General features: G+C 46.8%; 3 protein-coding genes and 2 long non-coding RNA genes across 5 annotated transcripts in view; 2 read left to right on the forward strand and 3 right to left on the reverse strand.

Annotated features, from left to right (window-relative positions):
• Positions 1-3,665: 3,665 nt before the first annotated feature.
• LOC132454010 (transcription factor IIIA-like) lies at positions 3,666-4,989 on the reverse strand. Its single transcript, XM_060047152.1, has one exon. It carries the CDS (start codon positions 4,987-4,989, stop codon positions 3,868-3,870), a length of 1,122 nt encoding a protein of 373 aa, XP_059903135.1. The 3' UTR covers positions 3,666-3,867.
• A 37-nt stretch (positions 4,990-5,026) lies between these two features.
• On the forward strand, positions 5,027-9,848 carry yju2b (YJU2 splicing factor homolog B). Its single transcript, XM_060047151.1, has 10 exons — positions 5,027-5,151; positions 5,581-5,629; positions 5,730-5,783; positions 5,886-5,968; positions 6,187-6,242; positions 6,335-6,395; positions 7,232-7,374; positions 7,861-8,033; positions 8,493-8,631; positions 8,918-9,848. The coding sequence occupies exons 2-10, from the start codon at positions 5,627-5,629 to the stop codon at positions 9,421-9,423; spliced, it is 1,218 nt and encodes a 405-aa protein (XP_059903134.1). The 5' UTR covers positions 5,027-5,151; positions 5,581-5,626; the 3' UTR covers positions 9,424-9,848.
• Positions 8,411-8,970, reverse strand: LOC132454011 (uncharacterized). The gene is made up of 2 exons (XR_009524851.1): positions 8,840-8,970; positions 8,411-8,705 (listed from the first exon to the last, which is right to left on the reverse strand). It is a non-coding gene; the product is annotated as an uncharacterized LOC132454011 (long non-coding RNA).
• A 1,424-nt stretch (positions 9,849-11,272) lies between the features above and the next one.
• LOC132454012 (venom factor-like) overlaps positions 11,273-27,019 on the forward strand; it is a 29,575-nt gene continuing 13,828 nt past the window's right edge. Inside the window, exons 1-22 of the mRNA XM_060047153.1 lie at positions 11,273-11,358; positions 11,467-11,484; positions 12,159-12,188; positions 12,762-12,800; positions 13,358-13,547; positions 14,243-14,408; positions 14,686-14,756; positions 14,862-14,953; positions 16,392-16,474; positions 17,107-17,194; positions 17,586-17,688; positions 18,068-18,182; positions 19,091-19,206; positions 19,594-19,740; positions 20,292-20,576; positions 20,884-21,084; positions 21,446-21,601; positions 21,899-22,028; positions 24,441-24,509; positions 24,955-25,317; positions 25,580-25,721; positions 26,025-26,110. Coding sequence (XP_059903136.1) covers positions 11,279-11,358; positions 11,467-11,484; positions 12,159-12,188; positions 12,762-12,800; positions 13,358-13,547; positions 14,243-14,408; positions 14,686-14,756; positions 14,862-14,953; positions 16,392-16,474; positions 17,107-17,194; positions 17,586-17,688; positions 18,068-18,182; positions 19,091-19,206; positions 19,594-19,740; positions 20,292-20,576; positions 20,884-21,084; positions 21,446-21,601; positions 21,899-22,028; positions 24,441-24,509; positions 24,955-25,317; positions 25,580-25,721; positions 26,025-26,110 — 2,770 coding nt within the window. The 5' untranslated portion in view covers positions 11,273-11,278. The remainder of the gene's footprint in view (positions 11,359-11,466; positions 11,485-12,158; positions 12,189-12,761; positions 12,801-13,357; positions 13,548-14,242; positions 14,409-14,685; positions 14,757-14,861; positions 14,954-16,391; positions 16,475-17,106; positions 17,195-17,585; positions 17,689-18,067; positions 18,183-19,090; positions 19,207-19,593; positions 19,741-20,291; positions 20,577-20,883; positions 21,085-21,445; positions 21,602-21,898; positions 22,029-24,440; positions 24,510-24,954; positions 25,318-25,579; positions 25,722-26,024; positions 26,111-27,019) is intronic.
• LOC132454015 (uncharacterized) lies at positions 23,664-24,156 on the reverse strand. Its single transcript, XR_009524853.1, has 2 exons — positions 24,017-24,156; positions 23,664-23,971 (listed from the first exon to the last, which is right to left on the reverse strand). It is a non-coding gene; the product is annotated as an uncharacterized LOC132454015 (long non-coding RNA).

Here is a 27,019-nt window from a genome sequence, read left to right on the forward strand (position 1 = left end):
AGAGAGCTTGGCCTGAAATAGCTGAACAAGTCAATGTGTGAGTAAAATAAATAAGTAAAATAAAAAAAAATAAGAGGAAAGTTTAATATCTTCCACTTATTCAATATGTAAATGGTGTGTATGTGTGTGTGTGTGTCAATTTACGCAACCCCGAGTTGCCCCAAGAGGACTTGGCAGCAAATGAAGATGAAGTACAAAAATATAGTTCAAACAGGTAAACTAATGTTGAATTGAAATCAAATCAATTGTGCGGTTTTGCCTGCTGTACCTAATTTAACAGCTATATTCAACATGTGATGGGCCTATATTTAAGCAGTAAATGTAAGTAGTACATTTCCCAGCCACCCCCAACACTGCCTATATATATATGTATATATATATATATATATATATATATATATATATATATATATATATATATATATATATATATATATATATATATATATAAATAAATATATAATATTGCCTTCAAAATAGCGCTTACTGAATATTAGGGTAACATTTTCCTCCATGTTAGCAAATCGAAAAAAAAGCAGAGGCCACCTCTGCAGCCCTCACAGAGGCTGAGATGGCCCTCAGACAACAGAGTATGCGTCCTGTGGCTGAGGGCATCCCTGGGGAGAGCTCCTCTGACCCCCCCCCCCCCCCCCACCCCCCAGGATAGAAGTGCCTTTATAAGAGGTTGGTTATTCAAAATAATTAAATATGTACACGCAACCCAGCATGTTGCAAATTGGATGGGGCAATATTCTGCGCTCAAGTAATAATTTCACTGTCTAATCATCTTCTTCCATGGCGTCATCGCCCTACTTGAACCAGATGCCCTCACCAACCTCCATGCAATTGTAACAATTCAAAATATGCAAAAGGATGCTTTGGAGATCCAAATTTTGGAACATAAGTTAAAGGTGAGTGAGGTGCAAACTGGGATACTGTTCCCTGCTCTAAAAACATACCCGATATGAATGACTTTTTTTGTGCTTTCAGGAAATAAAGAAATCCTCATAAAAAGTCGATTGTATTTATTAGAACACGGGCTGTGGTGGGAAAAGTTATTTTGTTGAACAGTTTACTCAAAGGGTTTTACTTCAGTGAACAATGCAGACGATTATGCGGAGCATGTGCATGTAGAGAAGAACAGCTTAAAAGCAGTACCAGGGTCTTTTCTGCCTTGCATTCTTAAAATTAGTTTCTTGACTTGCAGCAGTTATGGGTCCGTGGTTAGTCAGCTACTCTGATCATGGGAAAGCCACAACGTTAAAGTGAATGTAGTAGCCTACAGAGCGGGCGGGAAGCACGGGGCGGATCATTCTGCACATTAATTGCGTAAAAAAAAACAACTTAAACTTAAAGCATGCCCCCGGTGCGTTTGACAGTTAACATGGGGACTGAGAAGGTGGACTAAATAAATGATAGATTGCGCTAAAAAACGATAGCGCTCGTGAAGAAAATTAGCAGGAAAAGAAAGTATATCCAACCGGGTTCTTAATAATCGTTCCTCACGGAGAGTCCTTCTGAGGATCGCAGCCTCTACATCCACAGGCTCTCGTAGAAAAGGACATGCCATTTCTAACACTTCCTTCTGTCGGAGAGCTGCCTTCAGCAGCCTTATAGACAACAAACTCAGAGTAGGTCTAACCACCTCCCGAGCAGGTTAGGTCCACGGCGTATGTTGCCGCAGCAACTAACTCTCGGTTGCGCTGAACCTGCCTGAAACGGAAAACCCAGAGCTTCCACTAACTCAGAGCGAACAAACTCGGGGTTGCCTCAAAACCAGCTACCTGAAACAGGCCTCGGGTACCTTGGTTTAGTTAGACTTCAGTAACGTTGGTGCAAAGAAAGCAGGAGTGCCATTACATGGTGCTTTCCAATTTGCGAAAAAGTTTTGGAAAATTTAGCAATGGGAGAATTCTCTTCCCATGCACTAGGTTGTGCATGGTTACATAGTGCTGTAATGAAGCACTCTGTTCTGCAACACAGTAAAGATACACAGATCCCTAATATCCCTTAAAAGGGACATATTATGAAAACAACACTTTTCCTGGGATTTGGGCTGTTGTTTTGGATCTCTGGTGCTCCCACACGCATACACAATTGGAAAAAAGTCTGTACATGATTGGGTAAGTACAGACCCAATCATGTAAAGATGATTGGGTCTGTTTGAGTAAGCTATGCATTTCTGAAATTACCCCGCCTACAGTTACCAAACGAGCGAGTCCGTTTCGGCGCCCCCTCCTACGTAGGAAGGGGGCACACTTGAATATTACCTCCCACTTCCCTCCAATCAGAGCATAGCTAAGATTTTGTGGACCAGCGGACGAGCAGCTCTGGCGGGGGGAACTCGGCTTCAGCCCGGCAGCTCAGCTCAGGGAGCACAATCCCTTTCTCTGTCGGACTGCCGCCGAGCTCCCCCCGTCGGAGTTGCTGGATTGCCGCCGCGGCGGTCCGGAGGAGGAGACATGGAGGAGAAAGGGATTGTACTCCCGGAGCTGAGCTGCCGGACTGCCGCCGAGCTACCCCCGCCGGACTGCAGTCCGGCCGCCGCCGAAGCTTCGGCGGCAGTCCGGCAGTATATAGATATAGAGCTCCAGGAGTCCGCAAACGGCAACAAACCCTTCTCCTTCATGCTGTGGTTCAGTCTGACAGCTCATTGGTCAAAAGGCAGCAGCTAATTTGCATTAAAGCTACAGACACCAGAAACAGCGCTTCCTGAAGGGACTGAAACAGAGGCGGGGAATAGCGGTTTTAGCGATTTTTTTCCTAAAAGCTATTTCCAGCAAACAGCTTCAAAAACATGTTTTCTGTAACTCAAATACTATGTTTACTTGTTGGGAAAACACCATAATATGTCTACTTTAAGTAGTAGATATCGCCCTGAAAGACAAGGTCAAAGCTAAATACGACATCAAATCTAGAACAAGGTTCGATACATATCGTATCGATTCCACCGGCATGCTAGGAATTAGTGACGCGACCCAACTCTGTGTCTGCTAATTGGATGTTGTGTACCGCATTCCTGGATGAGATGGTCGGGCAGCCGGTCCTTATAGGGTTTGTCTGGCCCGATCCGGGCAGGAATGTAAGGAGCCGTTACCGGGAAGCCTTCTGTGGGGATTTAACCTCGGAATCCCAAGCTTGCGTCGAAAGATGTTCTTATTTCTAGGCAGTATAACTGAAGATCCCGCTGCTTCCCGTCAGACCCGGGGAGCATCGTCTCCACCTGCCCTTCCTCCTAAATCCTTCAGCGGGAGCCACTTAGCGGCCTCCTCCTCTCTAGCTGGTGATGGAGTAGGGGGGTGGGGGGCACATGTGAGAGGATGGAAATGTTGCTGATCTCAAACAATAACGGAGGCTCTGCAGGGAGTGACAAACTACCGCTCCCGAATGAATGACATTGTACCTCTGCCGATTGCCCCTTTCAATATAAGACACCAATTGGTTTGAACCTCATGGGGTGTTCACCAGGGTGTAGTGAGGTTGCTGGCCAGGTGACGTACGTGTCAATGGTTTTTGGGCAGGTGTTTTGTGAAATGTGTACCTGTTTTTTTTTTTTTTTTAAGACACAGCTATTGTATGAGAAACATGTGCGTTTAACATTAAGGTCAACTTTGCATTTCCTGTTGTCCTTCATTGTATTTGTTTACAGTACTCAAGACGCATCATTGTTGAAACATTAAGGGACTTTTATTTTTTCGTCCTCTTATTTTACCAATTTGTAAACTCATTTTTTTTACACAACATTCAACTGACATCTGCAGAGCAAATTAACACATAACGGCACGTGACTTATGTACTTAATCACGACAACAAAAAACATGTCAATAAAAGTTGTGCTCGAAAAATAACATTCATTAAAGTCCCACGTCATTGTCCCAGTTCTATGGTGGTGTGTGTAAAGTTGTGAAGTGTGGAGTCAACGTGTAGGCCTACAGCAGTAGTAGAATGGTTCAACAGCGTCGTGTCCTGTAGAAGAGGGAACAATTTGATTTGCCCCTGGGACTGTTGCTGTTCTCCTTGAATATGGAGTGGACCGGACGCTGTGTTGTCCTTCAGTTCCTTCGTCTTTCTGGCGCTCTTGAACGGATTAACGCCGCTCAGTCGGGAGGCGAGAGACCTGGAGGGTCGGGGCTTCCGGATCTTCGGGATCTTGCGCCTCTCTGGATCGTGAGCAACACTGTGGCGGGTCAAACTGCCCTTCATGGCGAACGTCTTGCCACAGCCTTCGTGGGTGCAGGCGAAGGGCCGTAACTCGTCGTGGAAGGACTTGATGTGGCTCATCAAGTTGAACTCTGTGGTGAAGGACCTCTGGCAGCCCGCCCGGGGACACTTCAGCACAACTCGCATGTCGGCGTGCACAGCCTGGTGCTGGTGCAGCATCCACGATTTTCTGAACACCTTGTCGCACTGGTCACACGGGTAAACCCGCTGGTGCGCCTCCGTTCGGTGCTTCAGAAGCTCCGTCCAGGTCTTCCCCGTGAACACGCACGCCTCTTCAGGACAGGGATACCCGTTGTGTACCTTTTCATGGCGTCTCTGTTTACTTGGGCAGGGGAAGCGCATTTGACAGCCCTCGAAGGAGCACTGGTAGGGAGGCAGCTGAGTGTGCTGCTCGCACATGTGCAGATTCAGCTGCTTGTTCTTCTTGAAAACCAGCCCGCAACCCGCCACGTCGCAGCCGTATTTCTTCTGATCCGTGGCGTGTTGGCGCTGAAAGTGTCGCAACATGTTGGTGTTGGTGGTGAATGTGTCTGTACAGCCGTCGGCGGTGCATGGAAAAGGCTTCGTCCCGCTGTGGGTCAACTGGTGTCGGGTGAGGTGGTAGGGGCTAGGGAACGCCTTACCACAGCCGCTCTGCTCACAGGCGAAGGGTTTGATTCCCGTGTGTTTGCAGAGATGGGCATCGAGTTTCCATTGTTTATTGTACCTTGCGTCGCAGTCGGGATACGAACAAATGTATCGTCTCTCGGATATTCGTTTAGTGTCCATGTTATTCACGGGTTTTGTTACAATCTGTCACCCGTCCCGCACACGTTTTGTTTTTGAAGTGGCACATCCGTTCCCTAGAACGGACGTGACGTTCCGTTTTCACCCATCAGGCAATGCGCACGCAGCACCGATATCATCTCCGAGAAGCAAGAAGACAAACTTGTAAGTATTATACATTTATTATACAGTTTGATCTTTAATTTACTGTGCGTTTCTTTTTTGTGGATGTAAAACTCGTGTTGTATTTGATTGTATATGGACTTGCAAGAGAGACGGACGTGGTTGTGGGGTATGAATCTACCACTGTTTACTATTTGTCGTTAGCTGGTGCTAACAGGAGGTCAGCCATAGAGCACGTTCACAAGAAGCTGAGTAACACCTAGCTCTACATAGAGCTATATAGAGCAAGTGCTCACAGGGGGTCAACCATAGAGCACGACCACAAGAAGCTTAGGAATACCTAGCTCTACATAATACTGTCATATATTATATAAATATAGAGCTAACAGGGGGTCACCCATATGAAGTAACATGTCCACAAGAAGATGTCCACAAGCAAGAAGCCTAGTGGGTAATATCTTTGTTTTTCAGGAGAAGCAGAACAATTGATATCTAGAGTGGTCGACCAGACACAACTATGGTGAGTCTGCTGTACATCAGAATCTGTGGTACGGAATAGTACTCATAAACAATGTGTTCAAGAGATTGTTTTGTTTACCCGCTGTTGTTTCTTCTTAAAGGGTGAACGTAAAGGAACAAATAAGTACTATCCGCCAGACTTTGATCCGGTTAAGGTGTGTATTTTTACCACATTCTAATGACATTTCTGGGATACTTTTTAACTGACATAGTTTGGTTAATCCCTGTTTGGGTCGGCATCTTTTCAAATTTCCCAGCATGGCTCCCTCAATGGCTACCATGGCACACATGCCCTTAGGGAGCGCGCCCGCAAGCTGTCCCAAGGAATCCTCATCATCAGGTTGGTTTACACAGAGAAACACGCGCTCACTCACACTTGGAGAAACTCAAAGTTGCGGGTTGGAGCTAAGCAATAAAACCAGTGCCTCTGTTAAACGCTTTTTATACATGCTTTCTGTTTTATATATACGTGTTATGTGATTCATACAACACAGTGCCTGTGCTCAAGTCAGAGTCTGTGCCTAAAGTATGTGTGTGTGTATGCGTGTGCCTCGGTAGGTTTGAGATGCCCTACAACATCTGGTGCGACGGCTGTAAGAATCACATCGGCATGGGTGAGTCTCGGGATGATGTGTAGTTCTGACCGGATCAGAGGTTACCATGGACGCCGTTGTGTTTGAACTGTGCCTGTCCTCTGTGCGTAAAGGTGTGCGCTATAACGCAGAGAAGAAGAAAGTGGGGAACTACTACACCACGCCCATCTACAGGTAAACATACGGCGCAGCCGCGGGCCCACAGGCATCCCCAGGGGGTGCTGGTTTGATCCTCAGGCTATTCTTGGGCAAATTGCTCCCGACAAGGTGGTCTTAACAGAAATCATCTTAACAGAAATATTGGCCAACAGTCACTATCTCTGAAGATCAAAGATGATTAATATTGACGTATATTGTATTATTAGTTATAAAGTCATGCTTTATTAGGGACCAGGGGAGGTTAAGGTGTCCATGTTCAGCCCTTAACTGTCTCACTAATGACCTGGCTCTGTGCTGTCTCACCCCATCCCTGCTCACTAATGACCTGGCTCTGTGCTGTCTCACCCCATCCCTGCTCACTAATGACCTGGCTCTGAACAGTCTCACCCCATCCCTGCTCACTAATGACCTGGCTCTGTGCAGTCTCACCCCATCCCTGCTCACTAATGACCTGGCTCTGTGCTGTCTCACCCCATCCCTGCTCACTAATGACCTGGCTCTGTGCTGTCTCACCCCATCCCTGCTCACTAATGACCTGGCTCTGTGCTGTCTCACCCCATCCCTGCTCACTAATGACCTGGCTCTGTGCAGTCTCACCCCATCCCTGCTCACTAATGACCTGGCTCTGTACAGTCTCACCCCATCCCTGCTCACTAATGACCTGGCTCTGTGCTGTCTCACCCTTAATTGCTCCTTAATGACCTGTTTCTGCGTTCCTCGCTCGCTCCAAGTCTCTGGATTAAAGCGTGCGCTGAACGACTGAATGGTAGTCGGTGAACGTGAGTGTTGGTGAAACAAGCCGTGGGAGTCGGGTGTTTCATCCCAGGTTCCCCCCCTGTGTCGTCCCCCAGGTTCAAGATGAAGTGCCACCTGTGTGTCAACTACATCGAGATGCAGACGGACCCGGCCACCTGCGACTACGTCATCGTGTGCGGCGCGGCCCGGAAGGAGGAGCGCTGGGACATGGCGGACAACGAACAGATCCTCACCACAGGTGAGGGTCAGCCCTGCTCTGGTGGACCCGGCGCAGTTGTCCTGGGCTCCATGGATTTGATCATCTTTATTTATATATATATATATATATATATATATATATATATATATATATATGAGGGCTATTCCCCACTATTCACAGAGCCTGAGGTAAATAATTGTTTTAGTATATATATACTACTTGTGAACCCTCCAAAAATAATCGTGATAAAAAATTTGCCGGGATTTATTTGTTTTTATTAGCGTTGCAAAGAGGGACATTTTACGATGAAAACAGTATGATTGACATCTCAATCATGGGATACTGCCCAATATGGTTCACGTGTAGCATATACTAAGTATATATATTCTCTCCCTCCCATTCATTTTACATGTTTTTTCTGTTTAAGTATTTATAAAGACATGCCTGCTTATGAACAGCACTCTGAACGGCCTTTGTGTTTGGTTCTAATCACAATGCCTCTCTCTCCCTGTGTCTCTTGTCTAGAGCGGGCGGAGAAGGAGAAGCTAGAGACGGACCCCATGTACAAGCTGGACCACGGGGGCAAGGACCAGGAGAAGCTGAGGAAGGCCCTCCCCTCGCTGGCTGAGATCCAGGACCAGCAGGAGAGCTGGAAGGACGACTTCCAGCTCAACAGCACCCTCCGCAGGAGCTTCAGGGTACTACACGCTCATGGTTCATTACAGCCTTCAGCCAGCAGGCCTACAGTGTCATAGCAAGACTTCTGCGGGAGGAGGCACAGAAAGCCTGGGCCCCGACAGCATAAACTGAAAGCGGCGTCGTTAAACCTTGTTTCCTGTAAATTAGAGAGTAGGGTTGTCGCTGTTACCAGTGTTTGAAACCCCACTGGCGGGATTAATTCACACCGTCCCAACCGTCATTTAGCTATTTGCCAAATCAAAAAGTGTTGTCCTAATATTGACTCAATGGTCTGGGGTTCTCCCCAGGATTTAGTTCTCCATGGGGGAGCTCTCTCTAGTCCACTGCGGCCATAGTTGTAAGGGGTTTCGGCAAGCGGGGGGGGGGGGTTCAGAAAAGGGCTTGAGTTTCGAGGGGTTCGGAGAGGTCCCATTGCTCGCTGTCGGGAGGAGATCTTTAGCGAAGTCTCTGCCTCTCAGACGGAGAAGAAGGTGCGGGCCGACCAGGAGGAGAAGGACGACGCGGTGAGGAAGAGGACCAACCTCTCCATCCCTCTGCTGGCCGAGAAGGAGGAGGACAAGAAGCTGGCCTCGCTGCTCACCTACCAGGCCCCCGACTGTGAGAGAGACACACACATACACCTACCAGGCCCCCGACTGTGAGCGGGACACACGCATACACACACCTACAGGCTCCCGACTGTGAGAGAGAGACACACACACGCACATATATACACACACCTACCTGGCCCCCTACTGTGAGAGAGACACACGCACGCACATATATACACACATCTACCAGTCCCCCTACTGTGAGAGAGAGACACACTATCTCCTATTTCTCCTATCATGGTTCCAGTGTGTCAAGTTTGATTGAATCCCCTTCCCTCTCCTCCCCCTCACAGCGTACGACGCCCGGCAGCACAGCAAGAGGAAGGAGATCGCCACGCGCTCCTGGTTCAGCCCCCCTGGGGCCTCGGCCGGTAGCAGGGGCCCGGGGGCGTTTCTCCACAAGCTGAGCCTGCAGGGGAAGGGGGCAGCCGTGGCCAAAGCCCTCGGCCCCTCCCCCGCCATCTCCCCCGGCGCCGGACCCCTCATACGCCGCCGCACCGCCGGCCCAAGTAGCTTGACCCCGCCCTGCACCGCCACCGCCCGCAGGAAATCAGACCCCGGCCCCGCCAACATCAGGATCAGGGCGGAGCCACAGCAGGAAGAGGAGGAGGAGCCTAGCTCAGAGTCACGACAGGAAGCGGCAGTAGAACAAAACACGGATTCTGAGGGGGCGCCGGAGAGCAGCGCGGAGCGGGGACAAGCAGGAGAGAGAGAGGGGGATTGTGGGAAATCCACAGGGGGCCTGGCCTCCCTGGTGGCTGACTACAGCGACTCCGACTCCAGCTCGGAGTCAGTGTAGTCGACCTCCGAGCTGGCTGCTCTCTCGCTCTCTCTGCCTCGTCTCTCTCTCTGCCAATAGGACGAGTATTGACTATACTGGACTCTGTGAACATTAGGGACATGAAACCCCTTCATTGAGACGCTGCTGGTGAAGAGGTGTCCGTTGGTTGGAGCGCCCCCTGGTGTCGGGGAGGGGGTGTACGGTCGGGTTTGAATGACTGGGGGAAAGGAATACATGTCGATTGAGACGGTTTACTTATGAGTACTATGACAAACTGCCAATGTTTTGACACGCTAACACATTACGCCTGTGTATCTCTTAGCTGCTGTGTGTCATATCTGTGGGCCGAATAGGATTCACGATTGGGTCATTTATTCAATGAACATTATGTTGATAATTTCAAGCTAATGTATTAAATAAAGTGTAAATAGTTTGTCACTGCATGCTGTCTTGTTTGATATTGCATGTGAAAGAATGAACAAAACAGAACACTAAGAAATTGACAGAGATATAAAGGGAGTCAAAAAACAGAGTCAACGAAGGACCACATTCAGAGGGACGCCCATATGGCGCTCATTACACCTGACAGCCCTCCGAGAAGAACCTTGTTTATTACCCTGATACTACTCCAAGGGGATCCCTTAAACTATGAAGCCCTCTGTATTTGAAAGGCATTATCAAGAAGGCATTATGTTGCCCATATAAAGGAAATTAGTGTGGGGGGGAATCAGTCACTGAAGGCCTACATTCAGAGAGACATTCACGTGTCAATCATTTACATCTTCTGCCACCAGATGAACCCTGGCTACTAAGATGACCCCTAAAAGCTTTAAGCCTCTATATCTGTCTCACGCCATCCTGAGAGGAAGAGACAGGGAGGGCTCTAGGACGGCCACAGAGAAGAAAGGAGCCCCCTGCCGTCTCTCTTTCTCCTTTACTAATACTGGCTTATGTTAAGGTTAACTTGTTAATGCTACAGTCAAACCAAGCACTGCCCACTCTTTTAATGTATTCCCCAATCGCATACAGTGGTATTGTCAATTGTTTTTATGACAACAAATGTGTATGTAATGTATGCTTATAGACAGAGTAGAAGTGATTGTCATTATGCTCCTCCATGTCACGTCTTAATGATAACACATATGGGCTAAAGGTCTATACTCTTTGCTTATACGTAGCTGGCTACACATGTGAACTACCTCCAGCCAGGATAGTCGCCACCAGACGATTTCATCTCATAAGTACACCTTTATTATGTCTGTTTTATGTCAGGTTAATTTATTTAAAATGGGACTATTGGATTTAAATCAAAGAGTACCTCACTACTCTACAACTAATATAACTGCAATGTTTAAGAGGTCAATTCTTTAGGTTGTAGCAGGGTAGGTCAACTCCTCAGTGTGCACAAGCCGTAATCAGTCAGTTGGCCCAGTATCCAGAGGTCGTCACAAGAAGGGTTCTCAACCAAATCAGGTCGGTACATGGTGGGGGTAATCAGAATGTTCAGGTCACAACAGGTCATCCATTCAGTTATGTCTCTCACCCTCTCAGTCTCTCTCGTTGGCTGCTGGCAGGGACCCTGAACAAATGCTGCATTGTGTGTGTCTGAGTGGCTGTGGTGGGTATCGGTAAGTGTGTTTGTGGTCCTGTGTGTTTGTGTGTTAAGAGCAACAGCCACAGCAGCAACAGCCCGGTAAAGTTACAAATCGTTTTGCATGTGTTTACCTTTCACTGAGGAAATTTTTTAAAGTTGCAAGACCACCATGTGCCCGTGGACCGTGGGGGGGGGGGGGGGGGGGGGGGGGGTGAATGGCTGTAGCTCCACAGCTCCATGCCCTCCCTCCAGAACCTCACAGTAGGGCAGAGTGGGACAATGGGTTGCTGGGCTCTGCTACTGGTTTCTTTCCTCCTGCTCCTCTGCACGTCTGGGGGACAGGTCCCACACCGTCACAGGTGAGCAAGGCCCTCTAGTCACTAACTGATTCTTAGTTTAATTTATTATTGATTATTTACCTGTGTATTTGTTTATTCATTAATTTATGGATTTCTTTATTTTGCCAGGCACTGGCCAGGCATAAGGTATGTATGGATACAAACCTTCAGTCTGTTGCTAAGTCTTCATGATTCTACTGACCCCCCAGTCTGTTAATTAATATTCAATCTGTGTAGTCTGCATAATGTCACTAGGTCACCATAATGTTACTAGGTCACCATAGTGTTACTATTCCACCATAATGTCACTAGGTCACCATAATGTTACTAGGTCACCATAATGTTACTAGGTCACCATAGTGTTACTATGTAACCATAATGTTACTAGGTCACCATAGTGTTACTATGCCACCATAATGTTACTAGGTCACCATAGTGTTACTATGCCACCATAATGTTACCATAATGTTACTAGGTCACCATAGTGTTACTATGCCACCATAATGTTACTAGGTCACCATAGTGTCACTAGGTCACCATAATGTTACTAGGTCACCATAGTTTTACTATGTCACCATAGTGTTACTATGTCACCATAATATTACTAGCTAAATATTAAGGTTACTGAGTCAACATTATGAGTCTGCATTATGTTGCAAAGTCTTCATAATGTTACTAAGTCTTCATACTGTTACTGAGTCAACATTATGACTCAGTAACATTATGAGTCATAACGTTACTAGGTCACCATAATGTTAATGAGTCTTCATAATGCTACTTAGTCTTCAATCTCATAAGTGATGTCTGTATCTGCCCTTTAGAAATCTACCACACCTGGACTTATCGGACTTGTAAGACAATTCATTTTTTCCCAATTTAATAAAAAAACATTTTCACAACTCTGAAAGAATTCACTGCACAAAATATGTCAACACAGCATGCAGCGGTTATCAGACTACGGTTAAGTAAAAAGCGGTGGCTGTAAATGATTGAGTCATACTTTTTTGTTCCGATTATTTTGGATACATTATTTGTTCAGGTGATAATGATTAATTTACTTATTTATTTAACGTTGCAATGTGTAAAGGTTAAACTATCTTGTAGCTTAAAACAACGTGTAACCTGAAACGTATCTGTAAACCATGCTGATTGATAGTGATTTCAATATTTTATCATAATTGCATCCTATAATAGATATATTCAACAATAAAAATGCTGACCTCTCTTATTGGCATTCCTAAACCCCTCCCTCCCTTTCACCAGTCAGCTAGCCAAGCTACACTAGTGCACACAGTAACTGGGATTAAGGCCTAATCAAATAAAATTCACTTGACTTAACTTCAATGTGGAAAGATAAGTGCCTTGATTATGTCTATATACTTACCCGTTTCTATTATTTCCCCCTTTATTTTATGTGTTTTCAGCCATGGAAACCCAAAGGATCGGATCAGTAAGGAGCCATGGTACTGTGCCGTCCGCGTCTCTCTATTTACCCCTGCACCATGTAACTTTTCTACTGCAGCTATTTACGACGTAAAGAAATAATCTGAAAAAGAATGTTTCTCAGGAATAACACGTGCCCAGCCAAGAATCAATCCATGCAGGGAATTTATGCATATTAATAGTGGTCATCTGAATATAATTGTAGCTACAACTCATGCCACTAGAGAGTGCTATTAGAAAAACGTACATAGTGCATGTTTAACTCGTTCACGCTTTAGAATCTAGAGGACATGAAAGGAGGAATGGACATCCGCTATGGGGATAGGTTTTTACTGGTAAATATTTTGAATATCGCTTTGCCAAATTCTTTGAAAAATAAAAAATATATTAACCGACATATACAGCTCATATGAGAAAAAATCAAATTTCCCGCATATTCTGTCAGAGCGGTTCACTCACTCAAAGCTGATGGATGGCTGTGGCATTTCTAACATATCACACTCAAACTATATCTCTTATAGAGTCTACGGGGTCATAACTTCAGCTAGTCCACTGTTCTCGTACCCGATGGCTCCAGGTTCATTGTTGTGGCTCCAGACCTGCTGAGGGCCGACAGCCCGGAGAACATCTACTTGGAAGCCGGCGGCCTGCGCGGTCGGCCAACAGTCTCCATCTCCATCAGGGACTACACCAGGTCCATTGTGCTCTACGATGACACGTTCATGATGGACTCTGAGCAAGGAGGCCACACCCTCAGAAGCATCCAGGTTAGGAGATAGGATTACCCCTGGGCTACAAGATTACCTTCTATCAGAGCCCTTTCCATATAGGTCCACGATCACAGCCCGTCTACCTTCTTCCTATTAGATATTCTCTGCTAATATGAAGCTCTGTATTAATCCTAAACAGGAAGTGAGGGGGTCACTGCGGAAGGTTCAAGGCCATAACATGACCATTTTAAGTATGAATAAACTACAACTAACACACAGCAATAACTACTGGAAAAATGTTAAAGGTGAAAGTAAACATCAACGTTAGTTGTTAGATATTATTATCACTCTTCTACAATGGGAAACAGAACTGGTGTCCTTTATCAATTGAGGATTCTCTATAACTAAGTAAATAAAGGTTCCCTGTGAAGGTCAAAACGTTCCCTGTGAAGGTCAAAATGTTCCATGCGGGGCGTCCCGGTGGTTCACTGGGTAGAGCGTGTACCATAAAGGCTCCGTCCTTACGGCAGCGACCCGGGTTTCATTCCTGCCCGTTGGTATCTGATGCATGTCCTTCCCTCTCCCTACCAAACCTTCCTGTCTATCTCTCACTGTATCTGTCACGAATAAATCATAAAAATGCAAAAATATATCCCTTCAATATATATTTTGTCAATATACCCTTTATAAGGGTGCAATGTTCTGTTTGTCAAAATGATGTCCTTGATGGGTATCGACCCTTCCTCCCTCAGCTTCCCTCGGACCTTCTGGAGCCAGAGGATCTCAGGAACCGGTATGTGTACCTTGGGGTGAACTTCCACGGGTACCATCTGTTGGAGAAAGTGATTATGGTGTCCTTCCAGCAGGGGTACATCTTCGTCCAGACTGACAAGCCCATCTACAACCCTGGGGACACCGGTGAGAGCCCAACCCTTTGTCTTCTGATGTTCCTGTGGGTCACCTCTATTAATTACTGATTCTGTTCAACTGTATCCCGTGTATTGTATGTCCCATAATAATTGATCCCATAAAATGATATCTTTAATGTTTTCACAGTTATTGTGTACTTTAAGCTTTTTCACTTTTTTGGCTCTGTGTCTCTCTCCCAATGGCTGTATGTGTGTGTGTGTGTGTGTGTGTGTGTGTGTGTGTGTGTGTGTGTGTGTGTGTGTGTGTGTGTGTGTATCTCTCCCAGTGCGGATGAGGGCCTATGTATCTTCTTCGTCCTTCAAGGCATCTAACAGCACTCTGATGGTGGAGTTTCAGGTACATCCATCCATTCACTCATATTCATCCATTCATCCACCTTTCTGATGATCACAAAAAGCACACCGGACTTCGAACTGCTTGTGTGTGTATGTGTATGCGTAGAATCCAGAAGGCGTTGTGGTGAAGCAGACAATCTTGTTCAGGGCTGCGGACGGCGTTCTCCCAGAGTCCTTCATTCTCTCTGACCACGCCAAGTAAGCGCCGGCGTTAACCAATGAAAACCCTTTCTCTCCTTGGTAACCAATGAAAACCCTTGCTCTAGGCTAGGGGGTTAATGGGTAGAGAATAGAACTTGAACTGTTCACACTGTTTAATATTAACATAAGAGTACTATTTAAATACTGTTTACATAATAATAATAAGTAATAATAAGTCACATTTATATAGCAATTTACATAGTGGAAAGGAAAATACAACTACAAGCCTACAAAAACAATACTATACAATATAAATAATATAAATTAGGAGGAAAGATTGAGCTTTGGGTGTGGAGGAGAAGTGATCATTAAACCGAGAGGTTTTGAGATGTGCTTTGAAGAAAGGAAGAGAAGGACAGTCACGAAGAGGTTGTGTGGAGGGACTTGCCACCAAGGGTGGGGAGTCTGTTGAGGGGGATATCTAAAAGATTCTGGTCAGAGGATCTGAGTGAGCGGGAAGGCGTCTAAGGGGTCAAGACGTCGCGAATATAGGGGAGAGCAAGTCTGTGGGGGACTTTGAAGGTGAGCAGCACTACTTTGTATTTGATCCGGGACAGAACTGGTAGCCAGTGGAGTTGATTGAGAATGGGGGTTATGTGGGCAGATCGTTTGGAATGGGTGAGGAGCCTGGCTGCAATGTTACAGCAGTGAAAGAAGGCAGTCTTAGTGATTTGTGATTTCATATGAGAATCGAAGCTAAGGGTGGAGTAAAGTTGTCTGTCAGGGTTTTTAACAACAGGAGGTGGAGTGGACAAATGAACGATCGATGTTAAGAGTGCTTTTAGGGCCAATTATTAGTTTTTTCTATGCTGAGCTTGCGAAAATTGTTTTGTATCCAGCATTTTAAGTCAGAAAGCCAGTCAGTGAGGGAATGTGGTGGAGGTTCAGAGGGAGAGGGAGGGGTAAAATAAAGTTGGATGTCATCTGCATAGCATTGGACGTTAAGGCTGTGGCTGCGAATAATCTGGCCAAGAGGAAGGATGTATAAGGAAGAGGAGGGGCCCAAGTACAGAACCCTGGGGGACACCAAAAGTGACAAAGAGACATGCGGGATTGATGTCGACCAAGTAAGACCAACTGCTTTCTGTTGGTGAGGTAGGACTGGAACCAATTAAGGGCTGTACCTGAAATACCATTAGCAGACAGACGGGAGATTAAGACATTGTGGTTGATGGTATGAAAAACCGCTCTAAGGTCAAGGAGGATTAGAATGTTAGGTGAGCCAGAGTCACCCGACAGGAGGAGGTCGTAAAATACACTTAGAAGGGCAGTCACTGTGCTTTGACATGAGCGGGAGCCAGATTTAATTTAGCTATTGAAGTACATTGTAGCAGCTACTGTGTACTTGTAAAGAACTGTTTACATTGTAGTAGCGACTGTGTACTTTGTAGTACGTTGTATTTGACCTGTGTGAACCCCCCCCCCCCCCCCACAGTGAAGGTGTGTGGGCAGTGATTACGAAGTTTGACGCCCGTCCGCAGAACACCTTCAGAGCCCAGTTTGAAGTGAAGAAATACGGTACGTCTGTCAATCACACAATCAAGCAAACTTTATTTATACAGCACTTCCCCTGCAAAAGAAATTGCTTGAAGACGGAAAAAACAAAACAGAATAAATATGAACAAAACAATATAGGGCAAGGATAGCAGTAATATGTGGTCACATGAGCTCTTTCAAAACGCTATGTCTGTGGTAACCAAACCAGACAAACCCAACCAACTAGCCAGAGGCAGCATCCCCAGCGATACACAGCCGCATCAGAGTCTGACAGAGAGAGGCAGAGGAAGTGAGGTGCAGAAAGGTGTCCACATCAGACCACTTATTGGTCTCAACGAGTGAGGCTGAGAATAAAGCATGCATTTGAAATTGGAGTCGCTTCCATCAACGTGTAGGGATGCACAACCTCACTCATAAAGAGGGATTAACGATCACTTCGTACAACGAAAAAACGCCAGTCACATTATCAGCCTTTTTTCAACTGTTTTACTTTGTAGTCAGGTTTACAGACAGTCACAGCCGATTTCACATGTCACATTTCAAAGCATGTTCTTCCTTCCACAATGGTTCCTACATTTCAAGCATGGTGTTGATCAACAAAAGTGCCTTCTAGACTTGAGCAAGATAATCAGTTTGCTGATTTTTGCCTCCAGTTCTGCCTGCTTTCAACGTGACGCTGGTGCCCAGTAGCCCCTACCTCGGCCTGGACCACACCCGGCTGGAGGTGGCTGTCTCAGCCAGGTGGGGCTGGAGCTGCTCACATGGAAACTCATACACACACACACACGCACACACACACACACACACACACACACACACACACACACACACACACACACACACACACACACACACACACACACACACACACACACACACACACACACACATGCACAAAAACGCACATATGCACACCTACACACATACAGAGTGACTCATACTCATAAGCTGTCACACACACACACACACACGCACAAATACACAAACACACATGCAGTTATATGTTTACAACTGTGTATATATATATAACTGTATATTTATGTTTACATTTATATGATTTTGTGTGTGTGTTATAACATTGGCATACATACGCCGAGATCACATCTGTGTTGTGGGGACCTGTGTGTTCCAGGTACCTGTATGGAGAGCCGGTCCAGGGGACAGCCTACGTGGTGTTTGGACTGGTGATCAATAATGAGATGAAGAGGCTCCCATCGGTGAAACAGGTTTCTGACGTGAGTGTCGCGGGACCCTAAGCCCCTGACCAGCGATAAGGTAGTAAAACAGTTAGATGGGTGGTTTTGCGAAATGAAAGCTATGATAATGAGGTTGTGATAACAAGGTAGTGATGAGGTTGTGAACACAAGGTAATGATAACTAGGTGATGATAAAGAGCTTAGGATAATCACGATGTGATGAAGAGGTGGTGTTGATAAAGCTGAGGTAACATGTTCAACAAGGGGCGCATATGTGTGTGTGTGTGTGTGTGTGTGTGTGTGTGTGTGTGTGTGTGTGTGTGTGTGTGTGTGTGTGTGTGCATGTGTGTGTGCGTGCGTGCGTGCGTGTGTGCGTGCGTGCGTGTGTGTGTGTGTGTGGGTGTGTGTGTTTGTGTAGCTGGATGGGGGCTTGGCGACGCTGACGATGGAGGAGATCAGAAGGGCGTACCCTGACCTCCGCTCGCTGGTGGGCAGCTCCGTGTACGTGAAGGCCTCCGTCCTCACAGCTTCAGGTACACTCACACCTGGATGTGTGTGTGTGTGTGTGTGTGTGTGTGTGTGTGTGTGTGTGTGTGTGTGTGTGTGTGTGTGTGTGTGTGTGTGTGTGTGTGTGTGTGTGTGTGTGTGTGTGTGTGAGTGTGTGTGTGTATTTGTGTGTCTGTTTGTGAGTGTGTATGTGTTTGTTTGTGTGTGTGTATGTGTTTCTGGTTGTGAGTGTGTGTGTGTTTTTGTTTGTGTGTGTGTGTGTGTCTTTCGTGTGTGTGATTGTAAGTGTGTGTGTGAGTGTGTGTGAGTGTGAGAGAGAGAAAATCATAACAGAAAATAATGTGTGTGTGTCTGTGTCCGTGTGTGTGTGTGTGTCTGTTTGTGAATGTGTGTGTGTTTTTGTTTTGTGTGTGTTTGTGTGTGTGATTGTATGTGTGTGTGTTTGTGTGTGTGAGTGTAAGAGAGCGTATGCATAAAAATCATTACAGAAAAAGATACGTGTGAAAACATTTTAACCCAAGATGTTTTACCCCCCCCCACACACACATTTTTTTATGTAAGGATTTTTATGCATCTCTCTCACACAAACAGACACACATACAATCCCACACACACAAATCCCAACAATCAAGGTCTATGTGGTCATTCAAAACAAACCAAAGTTCAAATGAAGTTGTTTGTGTGTTCTCAAATGACCTTTTGTCCTGTAGACACACACACACACACACACACACACACACACACACACACACACACACACACACACACACACACACACACACACACACACACACACACACACACACACACTGGATATCCAATGCACACACAAATGCCACAAAAATTGCACAGGATATTCCCCTTGGACAACCCCAACCAGATGTTTCAATCTGACTTGCATCTGACAATTAAAAATGTCTTCCTTGTCTCCCAGGAAGTGACTTGGTCGAAGCTTCGAAGACCAACATCAGGATTGTGGATTCTCCGTATATTCTGACCTTCAGCCATTTGCCCCAATACTTCAAACCTGGCATGCCCTTTGATTTCACAGTAAGTTCCATCACCAGGCGTAGGCATAGAGTGAATAGAAGGATTTTAGATTTTAGCAATGAGAGCTGTAACCTTAGCAAGGCACCCAGCTGGGTGGTTCTGGGTTCAATCAACGATTGCTGCCTGTTTGCATTCTTTAGCAATGCATAGGCAGGGTGAATATTTTAACGTCAAGGACAGGAGGTTCAAAAATAATATAAGATAATAATAAATATATCAGTGGAGACAAACGTTTAAAAATATCAAGTGTTGAAACAGACCTCAGATGTGGTGGAAGTTCTTTCCAGATCTGTGGTTCATAAAACACTAGAAGCTGCTTGACGCAGTTTGGAGTGCAACCAAGAGAAGCCTTGTTTATTAATTGTACACCCCCTCCCTGATGAGTAGATCCAGCTCAACTACCAGGACGGATCTCCAGCCAGTGATGTCCCGATGAAAGTGGATCTGGTGGACAGTGTGCTGTCCACTAGCGCCTCGGGCTCCTTAAGAGTCAACATCAATATGCCCAGAACATCTGGACCTCAGACCATCACAGTGAGTTCCTCTGACACCCCATGCACATGATGATGAGGTGTGCACCAGCTCCAGAGCTGGAGTCTGGCACCATAGCGGCCTATTTAGGATTTATTATTATCAATATCTGACTGGAAGGGAATTGGTTAACACAGAGTATCGCAGGAAGGTTGGCGTTGAACATAATTGAACTCATCAACGCGAAATAGGCTCCTCCCAGCTTGACGCTGAGGTGGGCTGGACCTGGAGTCTTGCTAGTGTTATTATATTTATGTTGTTTTCAGTATTTATAGGTCCATGTTCATTGAATTGTACAATTGATTAGTTTTGAATATCATATCTCCGTATTATTTATTGAATCAATTCATTATAGTTACAATCGAATGCTTTTCTAATTGCATAATCCTTAATCCTAATAAACTCCAATAAGGAATGCAGTATTAGGTGGAGGCACTGCATTTACAATTTGTGTACTGATAAGACCATACAAAAACATATATCTGTGTATAAACATGCATGTACATGTTTATATATATATTTTGTTTATATATCCATACGTATACGTCCACTAGGTTGAGACGGCGGAGCCGGGTCAGAGGTCAGGGCAGCAGGCCCGACAGCAGACCACGGTGCTGCCCTACCAGCCCTTCAGCAGGAGCCAGCAGAACTTCCTGTACATGGCGGCCACCGACAGCATGGCGGCCACCGACAGCATGGCGGCCACCGACAGCATGGCGGCCACCGACAGCATGGCGGCCACCGACAGCATGACGGCGGGGAGCACGCTGAGGCTGCACCTCGTCATCAGCCCGGCCGACAGCATGCACCTGCAGCTGATAAAGCACCTCACCTACCTGGTGAGACACACACACACACACACACACACACACACACACACACACACACACACACACACACACACACACACACACACACACAAATAAACACACACACTGCACACACACACAAACAAATAAACACAGACACCTCACACACACACAAACAAAAAAACACATACCGCACACACACCCACACACAATACTTCAGCTTATTTTGTAGCATGGTTTGCTTTCGAACCAGGGAGACCGGGTTTGACTCCTGTTGTGGGAAGGTGTCGATGTTTAAGATCTGGGATGTGAATGAATGGATGTGGGATCCCTGCAGGTGATCAGTAAGGGTAAGATCCTGCAGGCCAGGCGTCTGAGTGTGGAGGGCCAGGTGCAGCTGACCGTGACACTCAGGGTCACCCAGGACATGAGGCCCTCCTTCAGGGTGGTGGCCTACTACACCCTGCCCTGGCTACGCCACATGGAGGTGGTCTCTGACTCCATCTGGGTGGACCTGGACGACGGCTGTGTGGGAGGGGTGAGTCTCCTCGGCTGGTGCACAGTCAAGCATAGAGACACACACACACACACACACACACACACACACACACACACACACACACACACACACACACACACACACACACACACAGACACACACACACACACACACACACACACACACACACACACACACACACACACACACACACACACACAAATAAAAACACACAAACACATACCGACGCACAAAAACATACATACACCCAAGTATATACAGAGACAGACATATACACTCACGAATACACGCCCGAAGTGACATGATTTCCTAGGTCCATTGAAGCACAGGGTAGCATGGTCCTCCTGTTCTGATGTAATCTGGAGCGTCTTTCCTCCAGCTGCATGTGGGACCTGAGGATGGGCGCCACCGAGACCTCCTCCCCGGTAAGACCTTCAGATTCAAGGTCAGAGGTGACCCGGGGGCCAAGGTCAATTTAGTCGCCGTCGACAATGCGGTGTTCCTGCTAAGCAAGGAGAGACTCACACAGAGTAAGGTGAGAATCAGGTGTGCGTGTGGGCATGTCGTCAGAGTGTGTGTTTGTGTGTGTGTGTGTGTGTGTGTGTGTGTGTGTGTGTGTGTGTGTTTGTGTGTGTGTGTTGTGGTGACCCGGCCCCGTGAATGTCTATCATTTGGTAATCACCACACGTCAAGGACCATTTAAAGCCAAAGGAGGCATTTATTCAAATGTCATGTGTTTGTTTGGGTGTTTTGTGTGATATACTACCTGCCCTCTAAACGAGATTGTAAATGTGAACAACATGCACAGCACCAACTTGACCTTTAACCTCAGATGTGGAGCGCGGTGGAGAAAGGGGACATGGGCTGTACCCGAGGTGGAGGGAAGGACGGGATGGGGGTCTTCAAAGATGCTGGGCTGCACTTCTCCTCCAGCTTAGGAGCCAATACCAGCCCCCGACAGGGTGAGCCAAGACTAGCCCCTCTAGCCCAGACCAGGTGGGCCAAGACTAGCCCATATAGTCCAGACCAGGTGAGCGAAGCCTGGTCTGTACTAAGCACCTCTAGTCCAGACCAGGTGAGCTAAGACTAGCCCATATAGTCCATACCAGGTGAGCGAAGCCTGGTCTGTACTAAGCACCTCTAGTCCAGACCAGGTGAGCTAAGACTAGCCCCTCTAGTCCAGACCAGGTGGGCCAAGACTAGCCCCTCTAGTCCACACCAGGTGGGCCAAGACTAGCCCCTCTAGCCCAGACCAGGTGGGCCAAGACTAGCCCATATAGTCCAGACCAGGTGAGCGAAGCCTGGTCTGTACTAAGCACCTCTAGTCCAGACCAGGTGAGCTAAGACTAGCCCATATAGTCCAGACCAGGGGCCGGTTGCACCAACTGGGCGTAACTAAGCCTGGTCGTAACTGCTAAGTAGGTCTTAGTTACGACCTGGCGTTAGAATGGAACTAACGCCGGTTGCACCAACGGGACTTACGACTGGTCTCAACTACGCCCGGTCTTAGCCATGCGCGGCCATGTGAATGTTCCATGTAATGCGCATATCACCGCGTTGCTAGGATACCTCGTGACAACAGCTGTTTACTATTTTACTTGACATGCTGTTGGACACCGAAATAAATAATTCATTCGTTCACTCATTGTCATTCATCAATTGTGTTAATGCCTAACAATAAAACACTGCAAATGAATATAATTAAAATATGTATTTGTAATGTCTGGTTTACGACGAGCAGGCATTTAGACGGGAATGGTTCTTTTTGACAGAAGCAATGCATTGAACATCATCAAATGACAAGGAGCTAAATTGAGTTGTTTTGAGACTGTATGAGAGATTTGTTTAATTTGTCGGCCTATATAAAACATATAAACATAGTTAAAACAACATTCGCAACTGATTATAAGTTGAGAACGGACTAATCGGCCAGCGATATCTTCCCGACAGGCAGTCGATCTGTGAACACTGATCATATCGCCGGCTGTGCTTTGAAATGCAGTTCAGTGAAGCGTACTGAGCAGTTGCATTGGATTGGATGTAATTGCTATAGAAACAGCCTGGAATTTCAACTCTACGCCTGCCCCTGACCAGGCGTAGGATTTACGCCTGGTCTTAGTGAAAAGAACGCTAAGCCCAGTTGGTGCAACCGGCGTAACGGTTAGGTTGGACTTAGAACGCCAAGTTACGACCAGGGGTAGTTACGACCAGGCTTACGCCCAGTTGGTGCAACCGGCCCCAGGTGAGCTAAGACTAGCCCCTCTCGTCCAGACCAGGTGGGCCAAGACTAGCCCCTCTAGTCCAGACCAGGTGGGCCAAGACTAGCCCCTCTAGTCCAGACCAGGTGAGCTAAGACTAGCCCCTCTCGTCCAGACCAGGTGGGCCAAGACTAGCCCCTCTAGTCCAGACCAGGTGGGCCAAGACTAGCCCCTCTAGTCCAGACCAGGTGGGCCAAGACTAGCCCCTCTAGTCCAGACCAGGTGGGCCAAGACTAGCCCCTCTAGCCCAGACCAGGTGGGCCAAGACTAGCCCATATAGTCCAGACCAGGTGAGCGAAGCCTGGTCTGTACTAAGCACCTCTAGTCCAGACCAGGTGAGCTAAGACTAGCCCATATAGTCCAGACCAGGTGAGCTAAGACTAGCCCCTCTAGTCCAGACCAGGTGGGCCAAGACTAGCCCCTCTAGTCCAGACCAGGTGAGCGAAGCCTGGTCTGTACTAAGCACCTCTAGTCCAGACCAGGGGAGCCAAGACTAGCCCATATAGTCCAGACCAGGTGAGCTAAGACTAGCCCCTCTAGTCCAGACCAGGTGAGCGAAGCCTGGTCTGTACTAAGCACCTCTAGTCCAGACCAGGTGAGCTAAGACTAGCCCATATAGTCCAGACCAGGTGAGCTAAGACTAGCCCCTCTAGTCTAGACCAGGTGAGCGAAGCCTGGTCTGTATTAAGCACCTCTAGTCCAGACCAGGTGAGCTAAGACTAGCCCATATAGTCCAGACCAGGTGAGCTAAGACTAGCCCCTCTAGTCCAGACCAGGTGAGCGAAGCCTGGTCTGTACTAAGCACCTCTAGTCCAGACCAGGGGAGCCAAGACTAGCCCATCTAGCCCGGACCAGGTGAGCCAAGGCTAGCCCCTACATAAGCACCTCCAGCCCAGACCAGGTGGGCCAAAACTATGGATTGGTACAATTTTGGAAAATTAATGTTTACGAAAAGATCAAAAGCCATGTTATTTTATATATTCTAAACAATACATATTATTAGTTGCTTCCTTAAGGTTTCTCACTCAGGAGTTCATTGTACAAATCCCATTCCCCACAGTATTTTGCCACCAGTATTGAAATCATTAATGTGCGTTAATTGTTTTGTCCACTCAGGGCTAGGGTGTCCTGCTAGTGCCAGAAAGAGGCGCTCTGCTGAGCTGTGGAAACGCAAGGCCCTGCTGGGTGAGGGATAATACCCTATCTCCATCCTGCACCACAACGACTGTGTTGGTCTGCTTATCGAATGAATAGTAGAAATGTTCATATTAAATATAAACTTATGATATATATGTAAATATTATATATTACTTCATAAATAAATAATTCATATTCTTATAATGAAATATGAAAGCAGGATATTCTAGTGGTTGTGTAACTCAGAACCCAAAGGTTCTGAGTTTCAAACCCCAACATCCATGGCCAATGCGCAGGACCCCTGCTTACGTATTCATATGAGTCAGAATCAAAACATCCCAGGATAAAAGGGGATTTTCTGAACAAATTGACACGCACTCAGCAGGAAGTGTGGACGTTTAATTCCGAACATGCATGCTATACACAATGAGTCAGGTACGAATGGGTGCACAAACAGTGAAGGTGTACTGAAGGCCTGGTCCCGTTGCTCCAGAGGCGCAGTACCGGGAGGAGCTCCAGCGGCGGTGCTGCCGGGCCGGCCTGCGGGACGTGGCCATGCCGTACTCGTGCACGCGGCGCTCGCTCTACATCACCGAGGGCTGGGAATGCATACGCGCCTTCCGCGACTGCTGCGCCCACCTGCGCGGCCAGTCGTTCGACACCAGCCGGCCCACCACCCCGCCGCCTCTGACCACCACCCCCCCACCTCCGACCACCACCCCCCTACGGTTCCCCTTAGGCCAACCATTCTGGAGGGAATTTTTTCATCACAGGGTAGAAGTTGTTGGACTTGCACTACCTGAACGCAGAGTACCACCTGGTCACAAGGCAGGACCTGGTCACAGTGGACACTCTGGTACGGTTACATGATTACCCGGAACAGAATTAATCCGCTGATGCATTAATGAGACATTGATGTAAACTCCATGGCGATTATACATGGGTTAGCATGTTATAAGCATGTACAACAAAACAGACAGACATATATTTAAATATATATACATAAATGGGTTATATGCATTACCTGAAGAATCCTACTCGTTAGTGAAATGACTTTCTGTATGTAGGACGGCAATTACTTCGACATCCTGGGTCGGGGACAATGAGGACGGTGGTAGACGATGATGAGGAGGAAGGAGAGTACATGGCGGAGGAAGGAGAGTACATGGCGGAGTACGACGTGTACCTGCGCTCCAAGTTCTACGAGTCATGGCTGTGGCGGGACGTCCGCCTCCCGGACACGCCGGACGGAAGGGACGGGTAAGCCCACCCCCTTGTACAAAGCCCCGCCTTCAAGCCCCGCCTCTTTGCACAAAGACCCGCCACCTTTGGACAAAGATAGAATTTTTATGGAAGCAATAAGGCATTCACCTAACAAAGCATTCAACTAATCAACAAATTGACCCATCAACCAGTCAATCCTCAATCCAACAGACACACTCACTAACCAACCAGCCACCAATAAACTAGTGAGCTACGCATCAATCAGTGAATTGCTCATGGAGTGAAAGCCACTGTGGTGTGATGCCAGTTTGGGATGCTGACGTGTCATGTGACATACAGGCTGGCCTCCATCACCATGACGACCGCCCTCCCAGACAGCATCACAGAGTGGAGCGTCATGGCCATCAGCGCATCCCACGATACAGGTAGGTAGAGAGAGAGAGAGAGAGAGAGAGAGAGAGAGAGAGAGAGAGAGAGAGAGAGAGAGAGAGAGAGAGAGAGAGAGAGAGAGAGAGAGAGATTTTATTTTGATTTTTGAAAAAAACTTTATTCACCGTTTCTTTCTTTTTAACACAGACAACAAAGACTTTAGATTAGACAGCAATAAATAATAAATAACTAAATGCGTTTTAATGAGTGTGTTTATTTAGTTATTTATTATTTATTGCTGTCTAATTTATTGCTGTAAAAAAAAATCACATTGAGAGTGGAAAATTTAAAGTGACTCATTAAAGCTGATGTTATGAGAGACACACAGGCTAGCATACAGCAGGCACACGGTTTTATATACCCTCTGCATCTTCAACATTGCTTAGCTCTTTTGCTAGTCTCTGTCCAATTTTTTTCAATCTGTAATACTCCTTCTCAGTGAAACCTCCCTCCCCTCTGATGTTCATCTGAAATTTTAGAGCATTTTTTTGTCTGCAAAATATTTACCATACTGGACATTCCTCTTATTTTTTGTTTCTTTCAAGAACACCAGTATACTATGTATGTACTGAGTACATCCCATCCAGCTTTGAAGCAGAAGCCAGTGTTGAGTCAGTGAGGGGCTAGTCTCGCAAAGCCAGACCAAACTACAGCAAGTAGAATGGTCTGGAACCACGCTACCTCGAGCCGTCTGTCCGTGGGGAAACTGGGCGGGCCTGTTTTTATTTCTTTAAACCAATCACAATCGTCTAGGGCGGGGCTAAGCCCGGGAAGCAGCAGCGGTATGGAGCGATTATTATTATTATTATTTTTTTTTTTTGGGGGGGGCTTTTGGGGGCCCTAGTAGTGGCCCGGGGCCCCAAGCAATTGCCTGGTATGCCTAATGGGACGCGGCGCCTCTGCTT

Source organism: Gadus macrocephalus, chromosome 3 (genome assembly GCF_031168955.1).
Source record: "Gadus macrocephalus chromosome 3, ASM3116895v1".
Classification (NCBI taxonomy): domain Eukaryota; kingdom Metazoa; phylum Chordata; class Actinopteri; order Gadiformes; family Gadidae; genus Gadus; species Gadus macrocephalus.

What these genes read in the sequence shown, in the direction of transcription:
- LOC132454010 (XM_060047152.1), bottom strand. Translation starts at nt 4,989, where the DNA reads ATGGACACTAAACGAATATCCGAGAGACGATACATTTGTTCGTATCCC.
- yju2b (XM_060047151.1), top strand. An exon ending in CAGACTTTGATCCGGTTAAG is followed by an intron (nt 5,784 to 5,885) that starts GTGTGTATTTTT and finishes CAAATTTCCCAG; the next exon opens with CATGGCTCCCTCAATGGCTA. An exon ending in CACCTACCAGGCCCCCGACT is followed by an intron (nt 8,632 to 8,917) that starts GTGAGAGAGACA and finishes TCCCCCTCACAG; the next exon opens with CGTACGACGCCCGGCAGCAC.